Genomic DNA, 19,860 nt, shown 5'->3' on the forward strand with positions numbered 1-19,860 from the left:
ATTCACAAACATCTATGCCCATGGAAGGATTCAAAATCACAGCCTGCTGCCTGGAGAGTGAGTATGCTAACCACTTGGCCAACAAGGCCAACTGGCCAATATAGCATCAATGAGAATTTTGGTTATAGCATGAGAGATCAAGGTTAATAGAATTTGCAGAAAAAGAAAACCTGTATATCATGAATTATATATACAGACTTACAGCTGAACTTCTAAAAGCATTTGGAGAAATGATCTATAGAATCTTAGCAAAACTATTTACCTTATGCCTGAAGAAAAATTATGTACCAAGAACATGGAAGAAGGCTACCCTAATTCTGATACATAAAAAAGTAAGGTAGAACTTGACGAACTATCGACCTACTATCAGTGGTTTAAAGAGTATTTACAAAAGTCTTAGGCTTTGAACGACTCTAGACCTAGCACAACCAAAAGAACAGGCAGGCTTTCGAAGTGGCTTTAGTACAATGGACTATATTTAAGTTGTACAGCAGATTACTGAATATCAGTTACCATTATGTCTTGGTTTTATTGATTATGAGAAAGCCTTTGATTCAGTAAAAACTTGTGCAATGTGCAATACTTAAAGCATTACGAAACCAACAAGTGGAGGAGCCATACATCAGGACTATTAAATCAGCATAAACCGATGCCACAGCAGCAATTTCAATGGAAACATCCTTACTGTGGAAATGCAGAGAGGTATAAGATAGGGTGACACAATATCTCCAAAATTATTCACAGCATGCCTAGAAGAAATATTCAAACTTCTTGATTGGGAAGAAAAAGGTCTGAAGATAAATAGAAGATATTTAAGCCATTTACACGTTGCAGATGACATAGTTATCTTTACTTCAATTGCACATGAATTGCAGACTCGTATCCATGAACTCCAAATTGCTAGCAAAACAGATGGCCTAAAGAAGACCCAAGTTATGTTCAATAGATATGTCCAACCAGATATAATAAAAATCAATGATGATGAAATTAAACAAGTAGATCATTACATATACTTAGGACAACAGATATCAATGAAAAAAAAACATAAAAAAACATCATGGATGAAATTAAAAGCCACATGATGCTTGGGTGGAAAGCACTTGGAAAGTTACATTCAATATTCAAAAGCCAACTACCATTATGCCAGAAGAGAAAAGTTTTTAACCAATGTATTCTTCCTATATTGACATATAGCTGTGAAACATGAACACTAAATTTAACGGAAATTCAAAATTAAGAACAATACAATTTAGTATGGAAAGAAGTGTGCTTAGTATCACAAGACTGGATCCCAATACATGGATAAGAAATCTAACCAAAGTCTCTGACATCATAGGAAGAGTGAAACATCTGAAATGGCAATGGGCTCGGCATATTGCCCGAGGACAAGATCAACAATGGACAAAAGAAGTATTAGATTGGATTCCATGAGAGGAAAAACTACCATGACGCTGACCTAATTCACAGTGGATTGATGATATCATCAGAAGTGCAGGAGTGAAATATGGGAAAGGAGAGCCATGCACAGACAGTTTTGGAGTAATTTTGGAAAGTCCTTCATTCAGCAGTGGACTGACAATGGCTGATAATGGTATATAGCATCCAGTTTTAAATTTTTTTTTTGTGTGTGTGTGAAATTTTTATATAAGACTTGTATTTTGTAACTCTTAATAACAGAAAATTTCAGTAATGTTAACTTATTTCAAGTAAAAAAAAAAATCACTTTTCAAATATCGTGCATTAAAAACATGGGCTGCTTTCTTCACTTGGTGATGTAGATACATCAATATCTAGCGATATTTTGATTTTATGATGACTATACTATCCAACATTATCCCTAAAAATGCACAAAAGAAAACAAAGCAATCATTACAATTAGCAGTTCCCACCCCCACACACACTTAACTCTGGCAATGTTGAAGTTTCATTGCATATAATTATACACATCCAAAAGGAAGTGTGCTGTGAATTATGAGATACTAGAGCAATTTGCTGTGAAGCTTTCATGTACAAGAAGCCTAATTGTGAAGATATTTCACATATAATTTCTGAAATATCATTATAACTAGCAGTGCAGTGATTCCTATAATTATAAACCACTACAACCACTTTTACTTTTTACAACTGAAGATTTTTTTTAAAATTAAATATTGTTTTGAGAAAGGGGAGGTGGGATGCAAACTCCACAGAAAGAAAAATTTGGAAATGTGGTCTGTCAGTCAATTCACTGAACTTGTGATGATTTTGTATACAGACAGTGAATGCAAAAGTTAAAACTGAAGATAGAGTTTCTGTTCATATCTATCCTGCAATCACCAAAAATACATCATACGAGGGTGATCTGAAAAGTTCTCGGCCTAACAATGAAAACACGCATTTATAATTTCAAAATTATTTTTATTTTTCAACATAATCTCCCTTAAGACTAATAGATTTATTCCAACGATGCTCCAGCGCCATTATCCCATCCCTGTAGTGGTTCTCAGTAAGATCTGCAAAATACCCCCTACAGCTGGAATCACCTCTTGATTTGAAGAAAAATGCTGACCAGCGAGGAAGAGTTTTAGTTTTCGGAAAGGACAGAAGTCAGAGGCAGTCAAATCTGGGGAATAGAGTGGATGTTCAAATAATTCATAGTGCAGATCCCTTAATTTTCCCATTGCACAAACACTTTTGTGTGGCAGGTGCATTGTCCAGATGAAAGATGATTTTTTCTTCTGCAAACTGGGTCTTTACTCATGAATTTTTTCGTCTAGTCTGGTTAAAACATAGGAATAATATTCCCCGGTTATTGTTATATCCTTTTCAAGATAATTAATAAACAAAAATGCCTTTTAACATGCCAAAACACTGATGCCATGACTGTCTTCTTCGGTGCTGAACAACTGGCTTCTGTCTACTGTTTTGACTGCTGTTTGGATCTGGTGTGTAATGGTGAATCCAAGTCTCATCCACAGTAATAAATCGATACACAAAATCAGTTTTATTCTTGTTAAAACGCTCCAAGTACCGTTCAGAGATTTCCATGCAAGTGTGTTTTTGATCTGCTGTGAACAAGCGAGGCACCCATCTTGCACAAAGTTTTTCATTTACAATTCTTCATGCAAAATATATCCTACATGTTCTTTTGAAATGCCTGTAGTCTCAGCAATTTCATGCACTTTGACTTGCCGGTCATCCAATACCATATTGTGCACTTGATCAATGATTTCTGGTGTTGTTACAGCCATGTTTAAACTTGGCAGCCCATTTCTTAATTGTCGAAAACGAAGGAGAAGAGTGCTCATAAACTTTTATGAACTTCGAATGAATTTCTTTTGGCGATAAACCTTCTTTTTACAAAGAATTTTATAACTGCACGAATACTCAATTTTATCCATTTCAAGGGATAGACAACACTTTTGTTTCAGACAGCTGTATAAAGCAAACTACTTGATAGAATGACTTGCAATTTCACATGGATACTTATGACAAATGTACCAACTTAGAAAAAGAAAAATCTCGCTGATAGTGTTGCCATCTATGGTCGAGGCCGAGAACATTTCAGACCACCCTCATACATTGTATAAATACACACACACACAACACAGTCATTACTTTTATAAAAGTAACGGTGTTATGCCAGAGTTATTGGCAAAATCAACAGATTTTGAAATGCATATTTTGCATAAAGCTTCATGATTTCTTATTTCTATCCTTTTGTACTCCAGGTGCATTCCAAAATCAAAAGAGATTAAAGGAATTAGTAAGTTTTTTCTTGGAAATAAATTCCGAAAACTAAAATAAGTTCTTTCTTAGGGTGAAAGAATAGAAGGAAAATCTTAAAAAAATCTTAGAATAAATTTCACTTATCAGTTATTTTGAAATAGGGTGTATGATGTTGCACTGTACTTAGTGCTATAATAAAACCTTCATCTTTGTTTTGATATGCAGAACAGTGGGAAGGAGGAAATTAGTGTTAGTATAGCATCGTTCATTAGAAATATTATTTTTAGAAAACAAGAAACAAGAAAAATATAAAAAAAAGTTGCAAAGTTACAAAAGAAATAAATATACATAATAAGCAAAAGTGCCTACCCCCCACGGGCAAGTACAACACAATACAATATGTCCAGTGCCTGGTGTTAATGTATTAAAATAAGAATATAATTTCTTGTGTAGTATAATTTAATAGATACTTAATGCATTCTGCCAAAGACCCCTAAAAACACTGCATAGCTAATTACATTTTAATTCATTATTTGTTTTTGGGACAAAATTCAGAAGCCTTACCTGAGGAAGCAAGTTGTTCACATGTTTGAACTGGATTTCCATCTGGTCTTACAAAATAAGGCGAACAGGTACAAGGCTCTATCACACATATAGCATCAGGAACACCAGGACAAGAGGCATGGGAACAAGCTTTTGAACGGCTACACGGGATAATATCTAGACCACTACCGACAGTTGACCATGGGCAAATAACTAAATCTACAGAAAGAGAAGAAAAAAACAACATGTTCACATTCAACAAATGTATTTAAAGTATTTTTAGTTGATTATTATCATTATATGCACAATAATTCAATGCAACAAAAACTTACCAGGACATTTTACTTTGCAGGCCTCTTCTGTTTCAAAACTGTTTCTGTTGCCACCACAGCCACTGTATAAGAACTGTTCACATTGATGTGTATCCTTATTATAAAACCAACGAATTATCTGAGAATGGCATATCCCTACTGCTTGTGGCTGTTCACAAATTGGTACTGAAAATGATATACATTTTAATTTTGCATACCAGCAATAAATATATATATATATTTTTTTGTAACTTTACAAATTCATTACTTGTTGGATAATGTAAAAACTGAAGATTGATATATGATCTAGGTCAATTTATGACAATCTGGAACATCATTATTAGTAAGTGTCATTTAACTATAGAACAAACTTCTTGCTGAAGTGAAGAAGTGTTACTTTAATGCAAGAGACATTTCAAAATTCATTTTAACAGAGATTGTATGTCATTCATGAATAACATTCTGAAGTTACACAAGTGTTTTGTAAGTGTGCATGAACAAAATGATTAGGGAATAAAATGAATACTTGAGAATACTGCAATGACAAATAATGAAAAATTAATATAAACAGCATATCAGCCAATTTTAAGTATATCAATAAGAAATCTATAAGACCTAAATATCAAATATAGGTCTCCATTTGTTGCATTACAAAATTCAAATAGTCCAAAGTTTACCAAACAAAGCTATTCATTATAATGAATAATGTTCAGAGAAGAAAACACATATCCAGAGATAATAATTAACTAAACAGATTTATTTAGCTATCATAAATTATTATGAATAATTACCATGAAGATGCCTTGGTGACCTTGGTGATCAAGGCATCTTCATTGGCAGAAATATACTCAACATGTGCACACAAGTACACCAGAAGGTGGGCACACACAGGAGTGTGAAAGGGAGAATCCTAGAGTCCTAACCAGAACCCTCTATGAATGCAGTGATGGAATCTTGCTGAAAGTCTCAAGATGATGATGGTCTTGCAGATTTTTGATAAAGTGAAGCCAAATTTGTTGAGATTTGACAAATGCAGTGCTATAGTAGATTCTAGAAATAGTCACTCACTTTGAATCCTCCAAACATTCTTTAAATAAATTATCATTATTATCCGAAGACCCCATGGAGTCAAACACTCATCTAGGAGGTCCTGTTGTTATACACACAGCTCATCATGCCGCACTTTAAACACACTCAAATTCTCTGCAGACACCATCCTTTCAGGCAAGGCATTCCAATCATTCACAACTTTGCATGCAAAAAACCTACTTCCCACTCCCCTGCTCATACCCTCCTTATACAGCTTCCAGGGATGACCTTAGGTTCTCCCCAATCTCCCAGCATTTTCTGTAACACCTCTCCAACATTGATCCTATAACAACCCCTTACTAACTTGTAGGTCTCTGTCATATCCCCCCCCTCTTCCTCCTATCCACTAGACTGTAAATTGCATCTTCTCAACCTTTCCTCATATTCAACATTAATTAGTCAGTCACCTCTAGACCCTTTTCAACATCTCTTCATCCTTTTAAAAACCAGGTGGCCAAATCTACGCACAGTAGTCCATGTGTGGACTAATCAGAGCCTTATACAATGGAACAAGAATCTCCTTACTTCTACAAGTCAGTGTCCTCCGCATCGTTCCCAGAATTCTTTGCATTGTCCTCCCAATTTTGGCAATGTGTCCCCTAAATTTCAGTTTTTAATACTAAAATTTTAATACCTTACATTTTGCAACATTACCATGCCCATTCACACAATCTATTCAAGTCTTCTTGTAAGGCCACAACATCTCTACTCTTCATAGTTCATCCCAACTTTGCATCATCTGCAAATAACTGAATATCCCCCATCCAAATCTTTGCCAAGATAATTAACATACAGGTTAAACAGCAATGGCTCTAAAACAGACCCCTGAAGTACACCACTAGTGACTTTCCTCTTCTGGGATATTGCTCCCCCATACACAACTTGCTAATGTCTATCAGACATTCAGTCTCCAATCCAATGTACTAGTCTAACATCCAACCCCATCTGTTCTAGTTTGACTACAAACCTATCATCTGCTAATCTATCTAAAGTCTTTGCAAAGTCTAAGTATACTACTGTGTATTCCTCTTCTCTGTCCAAGGAAGCCATCACCTTATTGCATAAGTAGATTACTAAAACATGACCTTCCTTTAGCATATCCATAATAATTTAACAACTAAATAAATTTAACAAGTTAATTATTATTTCTAGATGTAATTTTCTTCTCTAAACAGTAACATGAGTGATAATCAATACCATTCATACTAGAAAGCACATATTTATTTACATGGTACTGTGAATAAACAAATTTTTAAATCTGAGACTAATGAAACTCACACCACTGCAAAAGGGTATCACTTTATGGTTGGAGTGCGGCATGCTTTCTCCAGTCATCATGGACTAATTTTCCTTAAAATCAAAGTGAAGACAACGATACCTGAACATACTGAGAAATGAATTTTTTCCTTACTTGTGGATGAAGCATTTAATGTGGAAGCACAGCTATCGGTGCAAGATGGGGTGAGATCTCCATACAAACAGGACTGTCTTCACTTTCTACATGAGACATTATATGACCATATACCGTAATTTTATAGATTCATCAAGTGCATAATAGCAGGCATTCATTGCCACCTTGAAGTCCTGCTTTAAACACCTCTGATTATTTTTTATGGCATTTCCTCAGAAAACTGAGGTTAATCCATTTGCCAAAAGACATATTATAACTCATAGAAAGAATCATGGAAATGTGTAATGACATTAATGAAGACCTTGGTTCACAGAGGTTGTTACCAATCTTGCATGTTGTTTTAAAGTAGTGCAGGAAATGAACTCATAGGCAAATGTATCTAATGTTTCCATGCTTAACTTTTTTTGACAGATCCAAGTGTCCCAGAATACATTACTCAAGCATTAATAAATTAGTAATTCCAAAACATTAACTATCCTACTGGCTACAGTGTGTGTGTGTGTATGTGTGTGTGTGTATGTGTGTGTGTGTGTGTGTGTGTGTGGATAATGATTACAACATGCATGTGAAATGCATGCGAGTTTTGAAATAGCATGGATATAAAAGTGTAAGGTGAATGATATATTTTCATCCTTTTTGGTCAGCTGGTTGATTAACTAAGCATATTAACATTTCATGGTCTGCTTTAATTTGGAACAAGCTTAACAGGTATTTTGATTTAAGAAGAGGAAACAAACAAAAATTTTACTAATCTGATATGCACTTAAAGTCACAGACACCAAAGAGCTAGTATAACTGAAAAGTAGGCTACAGGTTAATAAGGGTTGAATGATAGACTGCTGACTTACTCTGATTATGGCAAACATTGTTATAACAAACTCACTACAACAGACCACTAAAAGTTCAATACTACAGTTGCATAAAACATAATGTTCTGTTAAAGAAAGTTCACTATTAGCAAATTATTACAAAATTATGCCTTGGTATTTACAAGTTCTTTATAGAGAGTCAACTGTGTAATCATATATTTTCATAGAATGTGCCAAAGAATTAATGTGTCCTTGAACTGGTTGTTTAATAAGTCATAAAATAGGGAGGTCCCAGCAGAGTAGAAGGAAGGAAGGTAAAATAGTGCCAGTGCACAAAGCATGGTACTAAAACAGATATTTCCATTATAGTTCAGTTTGTGTATTAGACTGTTAGAAATAGAAAACAAATGATTATGATTTTGTGTTCCATTTGCAATAATTTATATTCCAAAGGATCTCCACAATGCCATCTACATCAACATGGCTTTATAAAAGATAAGTCTTGATTTAACAATAAACCTGTTTATGAAAAAAGTGATGACAAATGTGCTGAATAATGGACTCATATATGGTTATTTCTATGGACTTTGCAAGAGCATTTGATACAAGTTGGTGCAAAAATTAGAGAGATGGAAATGGATAACAGATTAGTCAGGTCAGGTTAATCGGAGATTCATTCTCTGAAAGACACAAGCAAGTTGTGTATCGGAAGGGGGGGTAACAATGTGCCAAAAAAAAAGAAGGTAACCAGTACTGCAGGATTCCATTCTTAGGCCACAACTGTTCAAATGATTTGTTAATGATACTACAGAAAGGTGCATATCCTCACATATTCATAATTTTATGGATATGAGAGTCTATTTAAATTTTAGACTTTTTAGCTTAGACAGACTGCTTTAATTAATAAGTGCAGGTTTTGTACTTTAAATTGCAAAAAATTTAAGGCTGTACTGATGGAACTGCTCTGAGAGATGAGTGAGATTCAGAATCTGAGGGTGATGGCTGATAGTAGATCAGACAATTCAAAGGGCACACTGCAAGAGCTATGATTAGTCCATACCTGTCCTATTGTGCACAAATATGGATACCTAGTTGTAATGGGTAAACTCTGTGGAGTGTTCAGAGACAAGTAACTAATGCACTGCTTATTGGGAAAAGTGATGGCAGGAAAGAAAAGAAGAGATATACTTTTAGATAGGAGTGGAGATGTTATCAAATTAATACAGAGGGATTTATACAGGAAGTGGAGAGAAAGAGATGACAGGAAAACTTTGTAAATAAGAATACTTCAATGCAGTGGAGAGTAGTATTAAGATTTGGTATGATAGATATGTTGCTGATTCAGTAAGGCTTCTTGCTATGAGTCTACTGACCTCATGGAGAATTGTTAATAGTAATAATAAATATATCTTGTTTCAACTTCTTAAAGAGAAATATTATTTACGCTTGATTTTGAGATATCAACCTGAAATTGCTGCTACATATCTGAAAGCTGTTTATTTTAAAAATGATAAGGATAAATAATGAAACAGGTATATCTTTAGTGAAAAATCTTACTGATATATCTCACAACTATAGTAGCAATGCTTCCAATTGTTGTGAAGGAGTTGAATATCTAGTATGACCAGTACTGATTTCCTGATTACTAATGATGCCTTGCAGAAGGAATACTTATTTCACTAATTTCTATAAAGAGGTGAATTTATCTTGTGTTGTTCCAAATGAAACTGTTAAAATGGCAAAGAAACCCCTGTAGTAATTTGGCAAGTCTCATAACAAGAGTTTCTGTATGGTGTAATAAAGTTAGGTTTTATCAGATATGATGCCTTATGATCAAAGAAGTAGATTTCAAAATAACTCTTCACAACCACCACACTGAAGTTCTGGTTAAGTTTACATTGCAAGATAAGAACATAGCAGTCAGTGATTTATCAAGAAAAGAAAACCAGTTAATATAGTTATAAAGATCATGTACATAAACTATTAATATATTTATAAAAAAAAATTCTAGCCAAATGTCTCATATGTGCAACTTAGAACTAGAAATGTTTCAATTATACATGTAATAACACTGGCATAATGTGTTAGGCTAAATTAAAATCATGTAGCAATAGGATAGTGGGTGTTAAATAAAATTCAATTATTACCTGGTTGTTCACATTCTTTCTGACACCTTTCCAGAGATATAAATTTATTATCATTACCACCACATCCACTATATATGAATGGTTCACACTGAAGGCTACTCTGGTTGAAAAAGAAATGTGTATTAAAACCACGACATGTTCCTGTATCCAAAAGTTGAGTGCACTTTCCTGAAAAAAAAAATTCAACAATTATTTTTCATATTAAATAACAATGCCCAGATAAAACTTTGGTGTTAAAATTGAGTGTAACTTGAACCCGACATGATTGGGGAAGTTATTCTTTGCTCATTAACCATAACTTTTCAATCTACAGGGTGGCCATAAAGTCTGAAAACATTGAAAATATTATTTTTTTTACAGATCAAAGATGTCCTTGACAAAAGATGAACATATTGAGCTGATAATGTTGAAATGAGTGCGAGGAGTGGTCATGTCAATAAATAGTAGAGCATTTCAATGCATGTCATCCTGGAAAAGCTGTCATTCCCCATAGCACAGATGAAAAGCTGGTTTAAAAATTCAAGGATACAGGCAATGTGTGAGACAATACCCATTGTGGATGACCAATGAGGCAAAGGAAACAGTCATAGCAAAGATGTAGCATAGCACAAAGCCAGCCCAAAGAAGTCAACTCACTAAACATCTATGGAACTGTGGGTAACTTATAGTACCATCCAAAAGATTCTCATGATGCATGCCTTTCACCAGCACAAGATAAAATCCTGCAAAGCTTATTTGAGGATGATCCTGAAATGTGGGCATGGTTCTCAGTTCTCTTGGATAATAATGCTTGCTTAACCAAAGACTGTGTATTTTTCAGCAATGCAACTACTTCATTTTTTATTTGAACATGGAAGTGAAAAACAGAACATGCGATATTAGTTGCAAGATGATATGCATAGGATTTCCACTACCAAACAAGGAGCGACAAAAGTTATGGTATGCCTATGGAAAGCACATCTTGAGATCGTTTATATTTGAAAATAATGCAACTGGCAAGACATACTTGACCATATTAAGCGACCAATTAATGTTCACACTTGACAGGCTGGGGTAGTGTTTTTCAATGTGGGGTGTATGCCCCACAGGGGGTCAATTTGAATATTTTGGGGGACAATTAGAAAATGTACATGTACATATTTATACATATTTATATTATACTTTTTCAGAACTTGGCGGACTATTATGCTAGAGAGGGGGGGGGGGCACGGGCATCAAAATGTTTGAGACATTGAGGTGGGGCATGATCCAAAAAAGATTGAGAAACACTGCATAAAGTGTTTTAAGTGTCTCCAAGTGACCTTCCCCTGGCTGCTAAGGAAATGTCACTTGGAGATGTTCCAAAAGCATGGTGCACAACCCCCATTATGCCAGAGTGGTGAGGGACTGGTTAGATGATAATTTCCAAAATCGAATTGAATAATATGACCATGTGAAGTGGGCTGCATGCTCACCAGATTTCAACCACCTTAATTACTTCTGGGGTATGATAAAAAGACACAGATTTATTCAGTAAAATCAGACACACAAACCAAATGAGGCAATGCAACACAGATGCATGTGCAGGGATTGATGGAAATGCTGTGTTAATGCACCACATTCAATGTCATTTTGCACACTATATGTAACTGCACATTGCTAACGAGGGGACACATTGAATATATCATGTAATGTCACTAAACATATATATTTAATGAACCATTAACCATTTATCAATCAATAAAATCAATAATAAAAAATAATTAACGATTAAACCATTTATTATTTATATTCACCTATGTTTCCAGACTTTATGGCCACCCTGCACATTAAATTACATAACCACCATTCCCATAAATAGTACTGGGATGGCTGGATAAAGAAAATGGAACTCAGCAGTTTCATTTAATATATATATATATATATATATATATATATATGTAACAACACAGCAAAATTTATTTAGATAGTTTATCAAAATATTAACTGCTCATTTAAATGGGTATGGTTTCCTCTCTTTCACTTTATGAAAGTATGGTGAAAGTGGTATAAAAAAGGTAGTAAAAATATAGAGACAAAGCATTGTATTGGTAATTGCACTTTTGCCTGGAAAAAAGCATCAAGATCTGAACAAATAATAGCATAGCTAAACAACTGAATTAATATTTTTTTTTATTCTTTCTTCCATGTATTCAAGAATATGTTCATTCCATATGAATGATTTTTGTAACCATTTCTGGTAAATAAGTGAAATAAAATGGAAATAATGCTTTGAGAGCGAAGGGATACATCAGATGAAAAAGTCTCAAAAACTTTGGAAATTAAATTTCATTGGTACCAAAAACAATTTCAAGAATTATACTGATATTAACGATGCCATGGATGTTTAGCATACCGATATATAGTATTCCTTTGTATGCTGTGTCTATATAAGGCACAGAGGAATACTATATATATATATATATTTAGTTTTATGAAAAAATTGAATGACTAGAACCGAGATTTAATTAAAAAGGTTTTAATATAAACACACTACTAGTTTCGGCCTGTAACAGCCTTCTTCAGGTGACATTATAAAAGAAAAAACACTAAACATTGAGGGTTAAAAGACTATGAACAACATAGACAGTCTTTATACATAATTAGCATGAAAACGTTGTAGTTGTATTTGAAGCTGTTCTTTCATTTGTTGCATTGTTGGGAGAGTGCGTGCTTGCTGCATCACGTGAACGCCAGTACATGATATACAGCTGAATGACTTGTCCTTGAGTAATGTTAGGACTTCATCTGTTGGGACATTAGTGAACAAAGAAGTTATGTCCAAGCTAGCCATGATGTCATTTTCATCAACTGTAATATCCTTGATGTATGTAACAAATTCTGTAGTGTTCTTGATAAAGGATGGTGACTTCCCTGAAAAACTTTATCAAGAACACTACAGAATTTGTTACATACATCAAGGATATTACAGTTGATGAAAATGACATCATGGCTAGCTTGGACATAACTTCTTTGTTCACTAATGTCCCAACAGATGAAGTCCTAACATTACTCAAGGACAAGTTATCCAAAAAAATGTTAGCCTTGCTTACACATTGCATCAGGTCCGGTTACTTCAAATTTCAAGATAATATATACAAACAAAATCATGGACTGGCTATGGGTAATCCTTTATCTCCGGTTCTTGCAAATATTTACTTAGAAGATTTTGAAACCAAGGCTATCTCTTCCTTTATTTTAACACCTAAAGTTTGGAAACGTTATGTGGATGATGTCTTCATTGTTTGGAGCCATGGACATGAATCCCTTATGGTTTTTCTCGAACATCTCAATAGCCGACATCAAAATATTAAGTTTACTGCTGAGCTTGAAACGGATAATTCCTTGCCTTTTCTTGATGTCAAACTGACTCGCTCTTCTGGTAAACTAAAAATATCGATATATATAAAGCCCACACATACCAATAGATATCTGCACAGTCAGTCCCATCATTTCCCTCCTCATAAGCTTGGAATAATTTCCACCTTGGGACATAGAGCCCGTTCTCTTCTTGATGATCCAAATGAACTGCTTACAGAAATAAAACATCTGAAAACTTCTTTCGAAGTTAATGGATATTCCAAGAAAATCATTAACAAATTCCTTCTTAATCCTCCTAGACATCACTCAGAAGAAACAAATAGATTCAAAAGCAATATATCTATTCCTTACATAAGTACTGTTTCACATAAATTAGCAAAAGTTCTAAAAAAAATACAATATCAGAACCTTGTTCACTCCACTTCCAAAGATCCATTCCTTAATTAGCCACCCAAAACCTTGTCATCATCAACTCAAATACCCTGGCATATATAAAATATTATGTGACTGCGATATTCCTTATTTCGGGCAGACAGACAAATCTGTCGAAATGCGTATGGAAGAACACATGAGAGACATTACTTACAAGAGACAGCGAGCGAGTGCATTATCAAGTCATATCCTTTTCTCGGCTAATCCTAATGATGATAACCAAAGTCACAAAGTCTGCTGGGAAAAATCTACAAACATCTTCCGTTGCAGTGACGAAATAGAGAGAAAAATTGTGGAATCGAGAGAAATCATCTTCAATCCTGTTCATCTAAATAACAACTTAAGCTACAACCTCCCAGATAGTCATTCAGCTGTAATCATGTACTGGCGTTCACGTGATGCAGCAAGCACGCACTCTCCCAACAATGCAACAAATGAAAGAACAGCTTCAAATACAACTACAACGTTTTCATGCTAATTATGTATAAAGACTGTCTATGTTGTTCATAGTCTTTTAACCCTCAATGTTTAGTGTTTTTTCTTTTATAATGTCACCTGAAGAAGGCTGTTACAGGCCGAAACTAGTAGTGTGTTTATATTAAAACCTTTTTAATTAAATCTTGGTTCTAGTCATTCAATTTTTTCATAAAACTATGTATGTTAACTGAGTCAATGATCATTCTGTCATATATATATATATATATATATATCTGCATATATGTAGTGTGTGTGTGTGTGTGTATATAGGCACACACGTGTTTGCATTATAATTTTTTTTTTAAATGTCATGAGGAGTTTAAATTCATATCAGAATCTTAAATAAAACAGAAAACAGCAAGCAACACACACCATAAAAAACATGTAATGCTTGACTGAATCTTATTTTTCAGCACTCTAAATAAACATATATTTTACAGTTGGCATGATAAGAGGCATAAATGTATATTAACGACCTTATCGGCCATTATGGATCAAATACACATCCTTATATGCTTCATATCCATCATATATTTCAATGTAATATCAATGGTATTACAATTTTAAAATGCACTTCGTATCCATGATAACTTGAACGTATATATATATATATATATGTCTTGGCCGTTAGCGTGGTTAATCAAGTCACTGGCTGTTCTTGAAAGGTCTTTTTAGGATAGCATAATTTACACAAAGTAGCATCTTTAAAAATGGAATATCAGCAAATTTTATTTTCAAACAAAAATTTTGCCATATTAAAAAAATAATAATTATATTTAACATCAAAAGGATAAATAAAACAGAAAATATTTCACATCAATTTGCACGTATTAATCGATTACAATAATAATAATTAGTCCCTTAATCAGGGAACTCTACCCATTAAGAAGGATGAATGAATTGAAGAAGATAGTTTAACTGGAACACTTTAACATAGGGCTCGAAATTAAAAAAAAAAAAAATCATGTTAAGTGAGTTGCAATTATTAATTTGCCTACACATAAAAAAAAAAAAAATCACAACCAATATCAGGGGAAATGTGCCTCTAGCATCGAAACATAAAATTATGCAGCTCTGAAATTTGTAATTTTTTATATGAGGTACTTGGTTAATTGGGGTCCAGATAATAGAGAGTCCAGTATATGTAATATTTAAATAATCTATCAAGATTTTTATACTTGCCTTCACAATTAACTTTTTCCTGTTTATTATTTATAAAACTGACAGCACAGTTATTACAGGGGTCAGCTACACATATAGCATCTGGATGTTGGGGACAATAGGCACTTAGGCATTTATCTTTACAAACTTTTGGTGTAATTCTGGAATCTCGACAAACTGCAAGGCAAATAAAATTACTTAAAAATTTACTTCATGAAATATGCAATTTTGAATTAAAGAGTATTATATATTTTATGAAGTTAAATATGAATATAAATGACCCACTGTAGCTCAGTCGTTATAGATGAAGCCCTTTGGTCGGAAAGACCTGAGCTAGTCTCATGAAGGTAAGGGGTTTTTTCACCCAGAAACTCGGGATTTTCGTCTCCCAGAACAGGCAAACTGGTCCCGTGAACACACGGATCTACAAACATAGGACACACCTGGAGGCATAGGGCTAACCACCTTATCCTCGGGTTACAATTGCAGCTGCAAGAATATTTACCTCGACACCAAAAAGGTAGAAGAGGAAAGGATTGAGTACAGTAAAAAAATGAATATAAATTACTACGGTTTACAGAGCACTATACTATAATACATAAATATTGCTCTGGTGCATTTTTTGATTTTAATTTAATCACTGACAATTTTCTAGTAAATTAAAAATAATCCATTTTTTTAAAATAAAATGAGTAAAATGAGTCAGGAAAGGTTGTGGTTGTTTTGAATTACAGCCAAAGCAGCTACGCTAGGAGACCAGTCTACCTGCTTTATGGGATGAAAGATCCAAATTTCTGCAGAATAATAATAAATAAAAAAAAAAAGCCATCGCCAAATGAGACTATTTAACTTTCCTCCAGATGAAAAAAAAAAAAAAAAAAAAAACCCTCATATAAAGGTTCTTTGCATCTTAATTAATTTGAACCCAAGTCTTTCCAACCAAAGACATCATTGATACAGACCAATCTACAGAGGCTGGTTAGGAAAGGTAATTATAATGTTATATTGCAGTTATGTTTGTGATATCATGTATTACTTATAACTTAATAAGAAAAAGGCAAGGAGATTAGCATGAGACTATAAGTGCAAGAGAATCACCATAGTGCAGGATAATGCAGTGAATGATGTAACAGGGACAGATGGGATACTGTACTGGCCTGAGAATTATGAGAAAGTACAAGTGGCAGTACCTCTGACTAGGCTATTTTTAATGTAAGTCTCAGTGCTGGAAAATTCCAAGAAAGCAGAAAGCCAGCGAGATTGTTCCTTTACATAAAAAAGTCTCTAAGACAGGGGTAGTAAATTACAGATGGTTCATTATCCCAGAAGTGGTTAAGATCAGAATGCATTGGTTAAGGTCAGAATTCAGGAATGGGTGGAACATAATATTATATGCTATGGGGACAATGCATCATTATGAAGAGCAGGTCATTCATTAGATAATAAGTAAAGTAATTTACTCAATTTTTAAAATCAAGTAATGGTTAAGTTAAATAGAAGAAATGGCTACACCATAATGGACTTTACAAAGGCATCTGACAGACAGCTATTAGAAAATGGAGAAAACAGGAATGGATATGAAGCTGGTGACCCATAGATAAGAAGCTAACAGATAACAAATCTGTTAGCAAATCTCTTATTATCAAATTCCCATATAATACTATCTCTTTTCTCCCAGTTTCTTGCATTTTTATGCTTTTTCCATTCACTGTTTCCTTCAATCTCTGTCCTTCTTTTTTAAATTAAATGAAAATTAAAATTAAATTCAGTTATTTTCTATGATTACTGTTTTATTGGAGTTGCCCTAAATTATTTGTTTTAAATTTCATATTCAATATTCAAATTTTGCATTACTATGACTGAGAAAATTAAAAATTATATATATATATATAATTTTTAATTTTTCAGCCTAGTTGGCCAAGTGGTTAGCATATCTGCTCTCCAACCAAAAGGCTGCAAGTTCGAATTCCACTGTGGGTATGGATGTTTGTGATTATCTGTGAAAATACTAGTGGTGGTGGGCAGTAGATGGCATTGGTGTAGATGACGATTGTAGTTGCGGTTCATTGTAGTTGGTGAATTGAGTGGTGGAGACAGAGTTGTAGAGTAGGTGCCCTCCCTCGATGAGTCACCGGACTCCCTAGAGGTGTCATGTAATAATAATATAAATAATATATAATAAATATAATAATAAAATCTAATTAATAACAAATTAGTTAGGCAATAATGTTTTTGATTGCATTTTTCAAAAGAAATAACATATTAGCATTAAATTTATATTTTTTGAATATTATCCATGTCAAATGTGACATTTGAGACTTAATGTAAAGCAATAAAGTTCTTTTGAAAAAAAAAAAAAAAGTAAACAGCTTATTCTGACCATAAAAATTTAATAGCAAAAATCAAACTTACCTAATCCAGATTCCTGCTGATCTAGAATTGTACCTGTAAAAGCAAATAAAAAATAACATGCATAAATACATATGCAAGTATACGTTTAAAAGCATGAAGCAATGACTTTACATACAGATGATAATTATAGTTGATTCATTACAGAAAGTGTGTAGGGACCAGAGGAATGATTTGCAATAGTAGACAGTTTGCTATAATGAATTTTCTTTAGAACAGTATTATGTCTATGGGACTTTGGTCACAACTTTTCACTAGTTAGTCATAACAAATGCGATTGTTATGCTAACTATAGTGAAAGTTAACTGTATATCTTAAACTTAGTTTAATGCTTTGGGGAATGAACAGATAACATCAATAGCATAATCATATTAAAAGTGAAGATATTAGGAAGGAACTTGTCATCACTAGGATTCAAGAATGTGTAAGCAGAACTAATCTAAGGTAGATCAGTATGATCACTTAAGCAAACCAGGAGAAGAAAGTTTGATACCAGGATAGCATGAAAATATCCAGAGGAACCTCAAGATCTAGGTGGATTGATGCAGTTGGTAGTGCTTTGAAGAACAAAATGTAACAGACAGTATTAAAAATCAAGTAATAGATTAATTTAGAAGTAAACTGCTTATAGGAATCAAGTAAATGTGTAAACTTAATGTGTAATACTATTGTATCCTGTGTACATATTGAGAGCATGTATCAGGAAATGGTGAGGATGATAATATAAGATATAGTCAACTTTCACTATAGTGAGCATTGTTATAACAATCTTACCTGTTATGACTAACTACTGAAAAGTCCTGACCAAAGTCCCATAGACATAATACTATTCTAAAGAATTTCCATAGAAATTTATTATACTTGCTTTGCACCACATTGCACCATAAATTAATTATGGCTAAATAGCTGATATGATTAACTTGTTCAAAATGGAGAACATAGATGATGTTTTTCATATTCCTGCCTATTTTCAAAATTTATTTATTTTTAATTTTTTATTGCTGATTTGCATATCACATCTGTTAAATAGCAGTTATTTAACAATTAAAAAGTTCCAATGATTGGTAGTCAATTTAATATATCCTGCTTGCTATAGCAAACACCAATATAACAACCTCCGCAGAAATCCAGACTAAAGTCCATACAACGTTATTCTAAAAGATTTTCACAATATAACGAACTATTCCTGTTGTTTCTAATGTGTTTGCTACAGAGAGAGAGAGAGAGAGAGTCAAACTGTATCAAGTTTAATATTGCTCTCTTTCATGATATGATCCATATAAGATCAAGGGTCAAGATTTGGTCATTTGGGTTTCTTGGGATCAGGAAGTGGTGGAAAAGATTTGGAAACAAGTAACCAATCTGGTGACAGGTCTGTGGAATGCTCCCTGTTAGAATAAGTTGACGGTGTGTAGGTTGCAAAGTTTAGTTGGTAGGTGGAAAAGAGGGGACATTATAAAAACTATAAGGCATTAAAGAGGTTCGGTAAGACTGACACAAAGGGTATTTGTTTACTACATGACAAATAGAGAATTAGGGATCACCCATGGAAGAGTATTAAGTGTGTACGAGTGTAGTGAGTAAGGATGTGCTGACTAGATTTTTTTGCATGGAGAGTAGTGAGCAAGCAGAATGGATTGCCAGAATTAGTTGTGCGTGCCCTGACAATGAATGTTTAAGGAGATGTATAATAGGTATTGCGTTTATAGAAGTATGGGTCTCCCACCATGAGTCTTCAGAATACATGGAGTCTGATATAATAAATAAAACAAAAAAATAATAATAATATACCCCAAAATTGCATGTGTGCTGCTTTTACAATAGCTTGAGTTATTACTTTATTTCATTTTGTCTTTTTCTCTGTCCTTTAATGGTCAACTGTCAAATGGCTTGATTAGTTTAGATATATATACTAATCAGTTTGATCAGTTTAATACATCAGTTTAGATATATAAACTGATCAGTATTGTTCTAAACTGATCAGTTTAGAACAAAATCAAGACCTAAAAGTTCTGAATATTTAC

General features: G+C 33.6%; 1 protein-coding gene across 1 annotated transcript in view; it reads right to left on the reverse strand.

Annotated features, from left to right (window-relative positions):
• LOC150101422 (uncharacterized) overlaps positions 1-19,860 on the reverse strand; it is a 274,314-nt gene that overhangs the window by 65,004 nt on the left and 189,450 nt on the right. The window contains exons 21-25 of the mRNA XM_090400110.1: positions 17,840-17,872; positions 15,449-15,604; positions 10,019-10,186; positions 4,584-4,748; positions 4,273-4,470 (exon numbers count right to left, since the gene is read on the reverse strand). Of these exons, the coding sequence (XP_090256236.1) occupies positions 4,273-4,470; positions 4,584-4,748; positions 10,019-10,186; positions 15,449-15,604; positions 17,840-17,872 (720 nt within the window). The remainder of the gene's footprint in view (positions 1-4,272; positions 4,471-4,583; positions 4,749-10,018; positions 10,187-15,448; positions 15,605-17,839; positions 17,873-19,860) is intronic.

Source organism: Typopeltis vanoorti, chromosome 11 (assembly GCF_054136105.1).
Source record: "Typopeltis vanoorti isolate ZY-2024b chromosome 11, IOZ_Tvanoo_1.0, whole genome shotgun sequence".
NCBI lineage: Eukaryota > Metazoa > Arthropoda > Arachnida > Uropygi > Thelyphonidae > Typopeltis > Typopeltis vanoorti.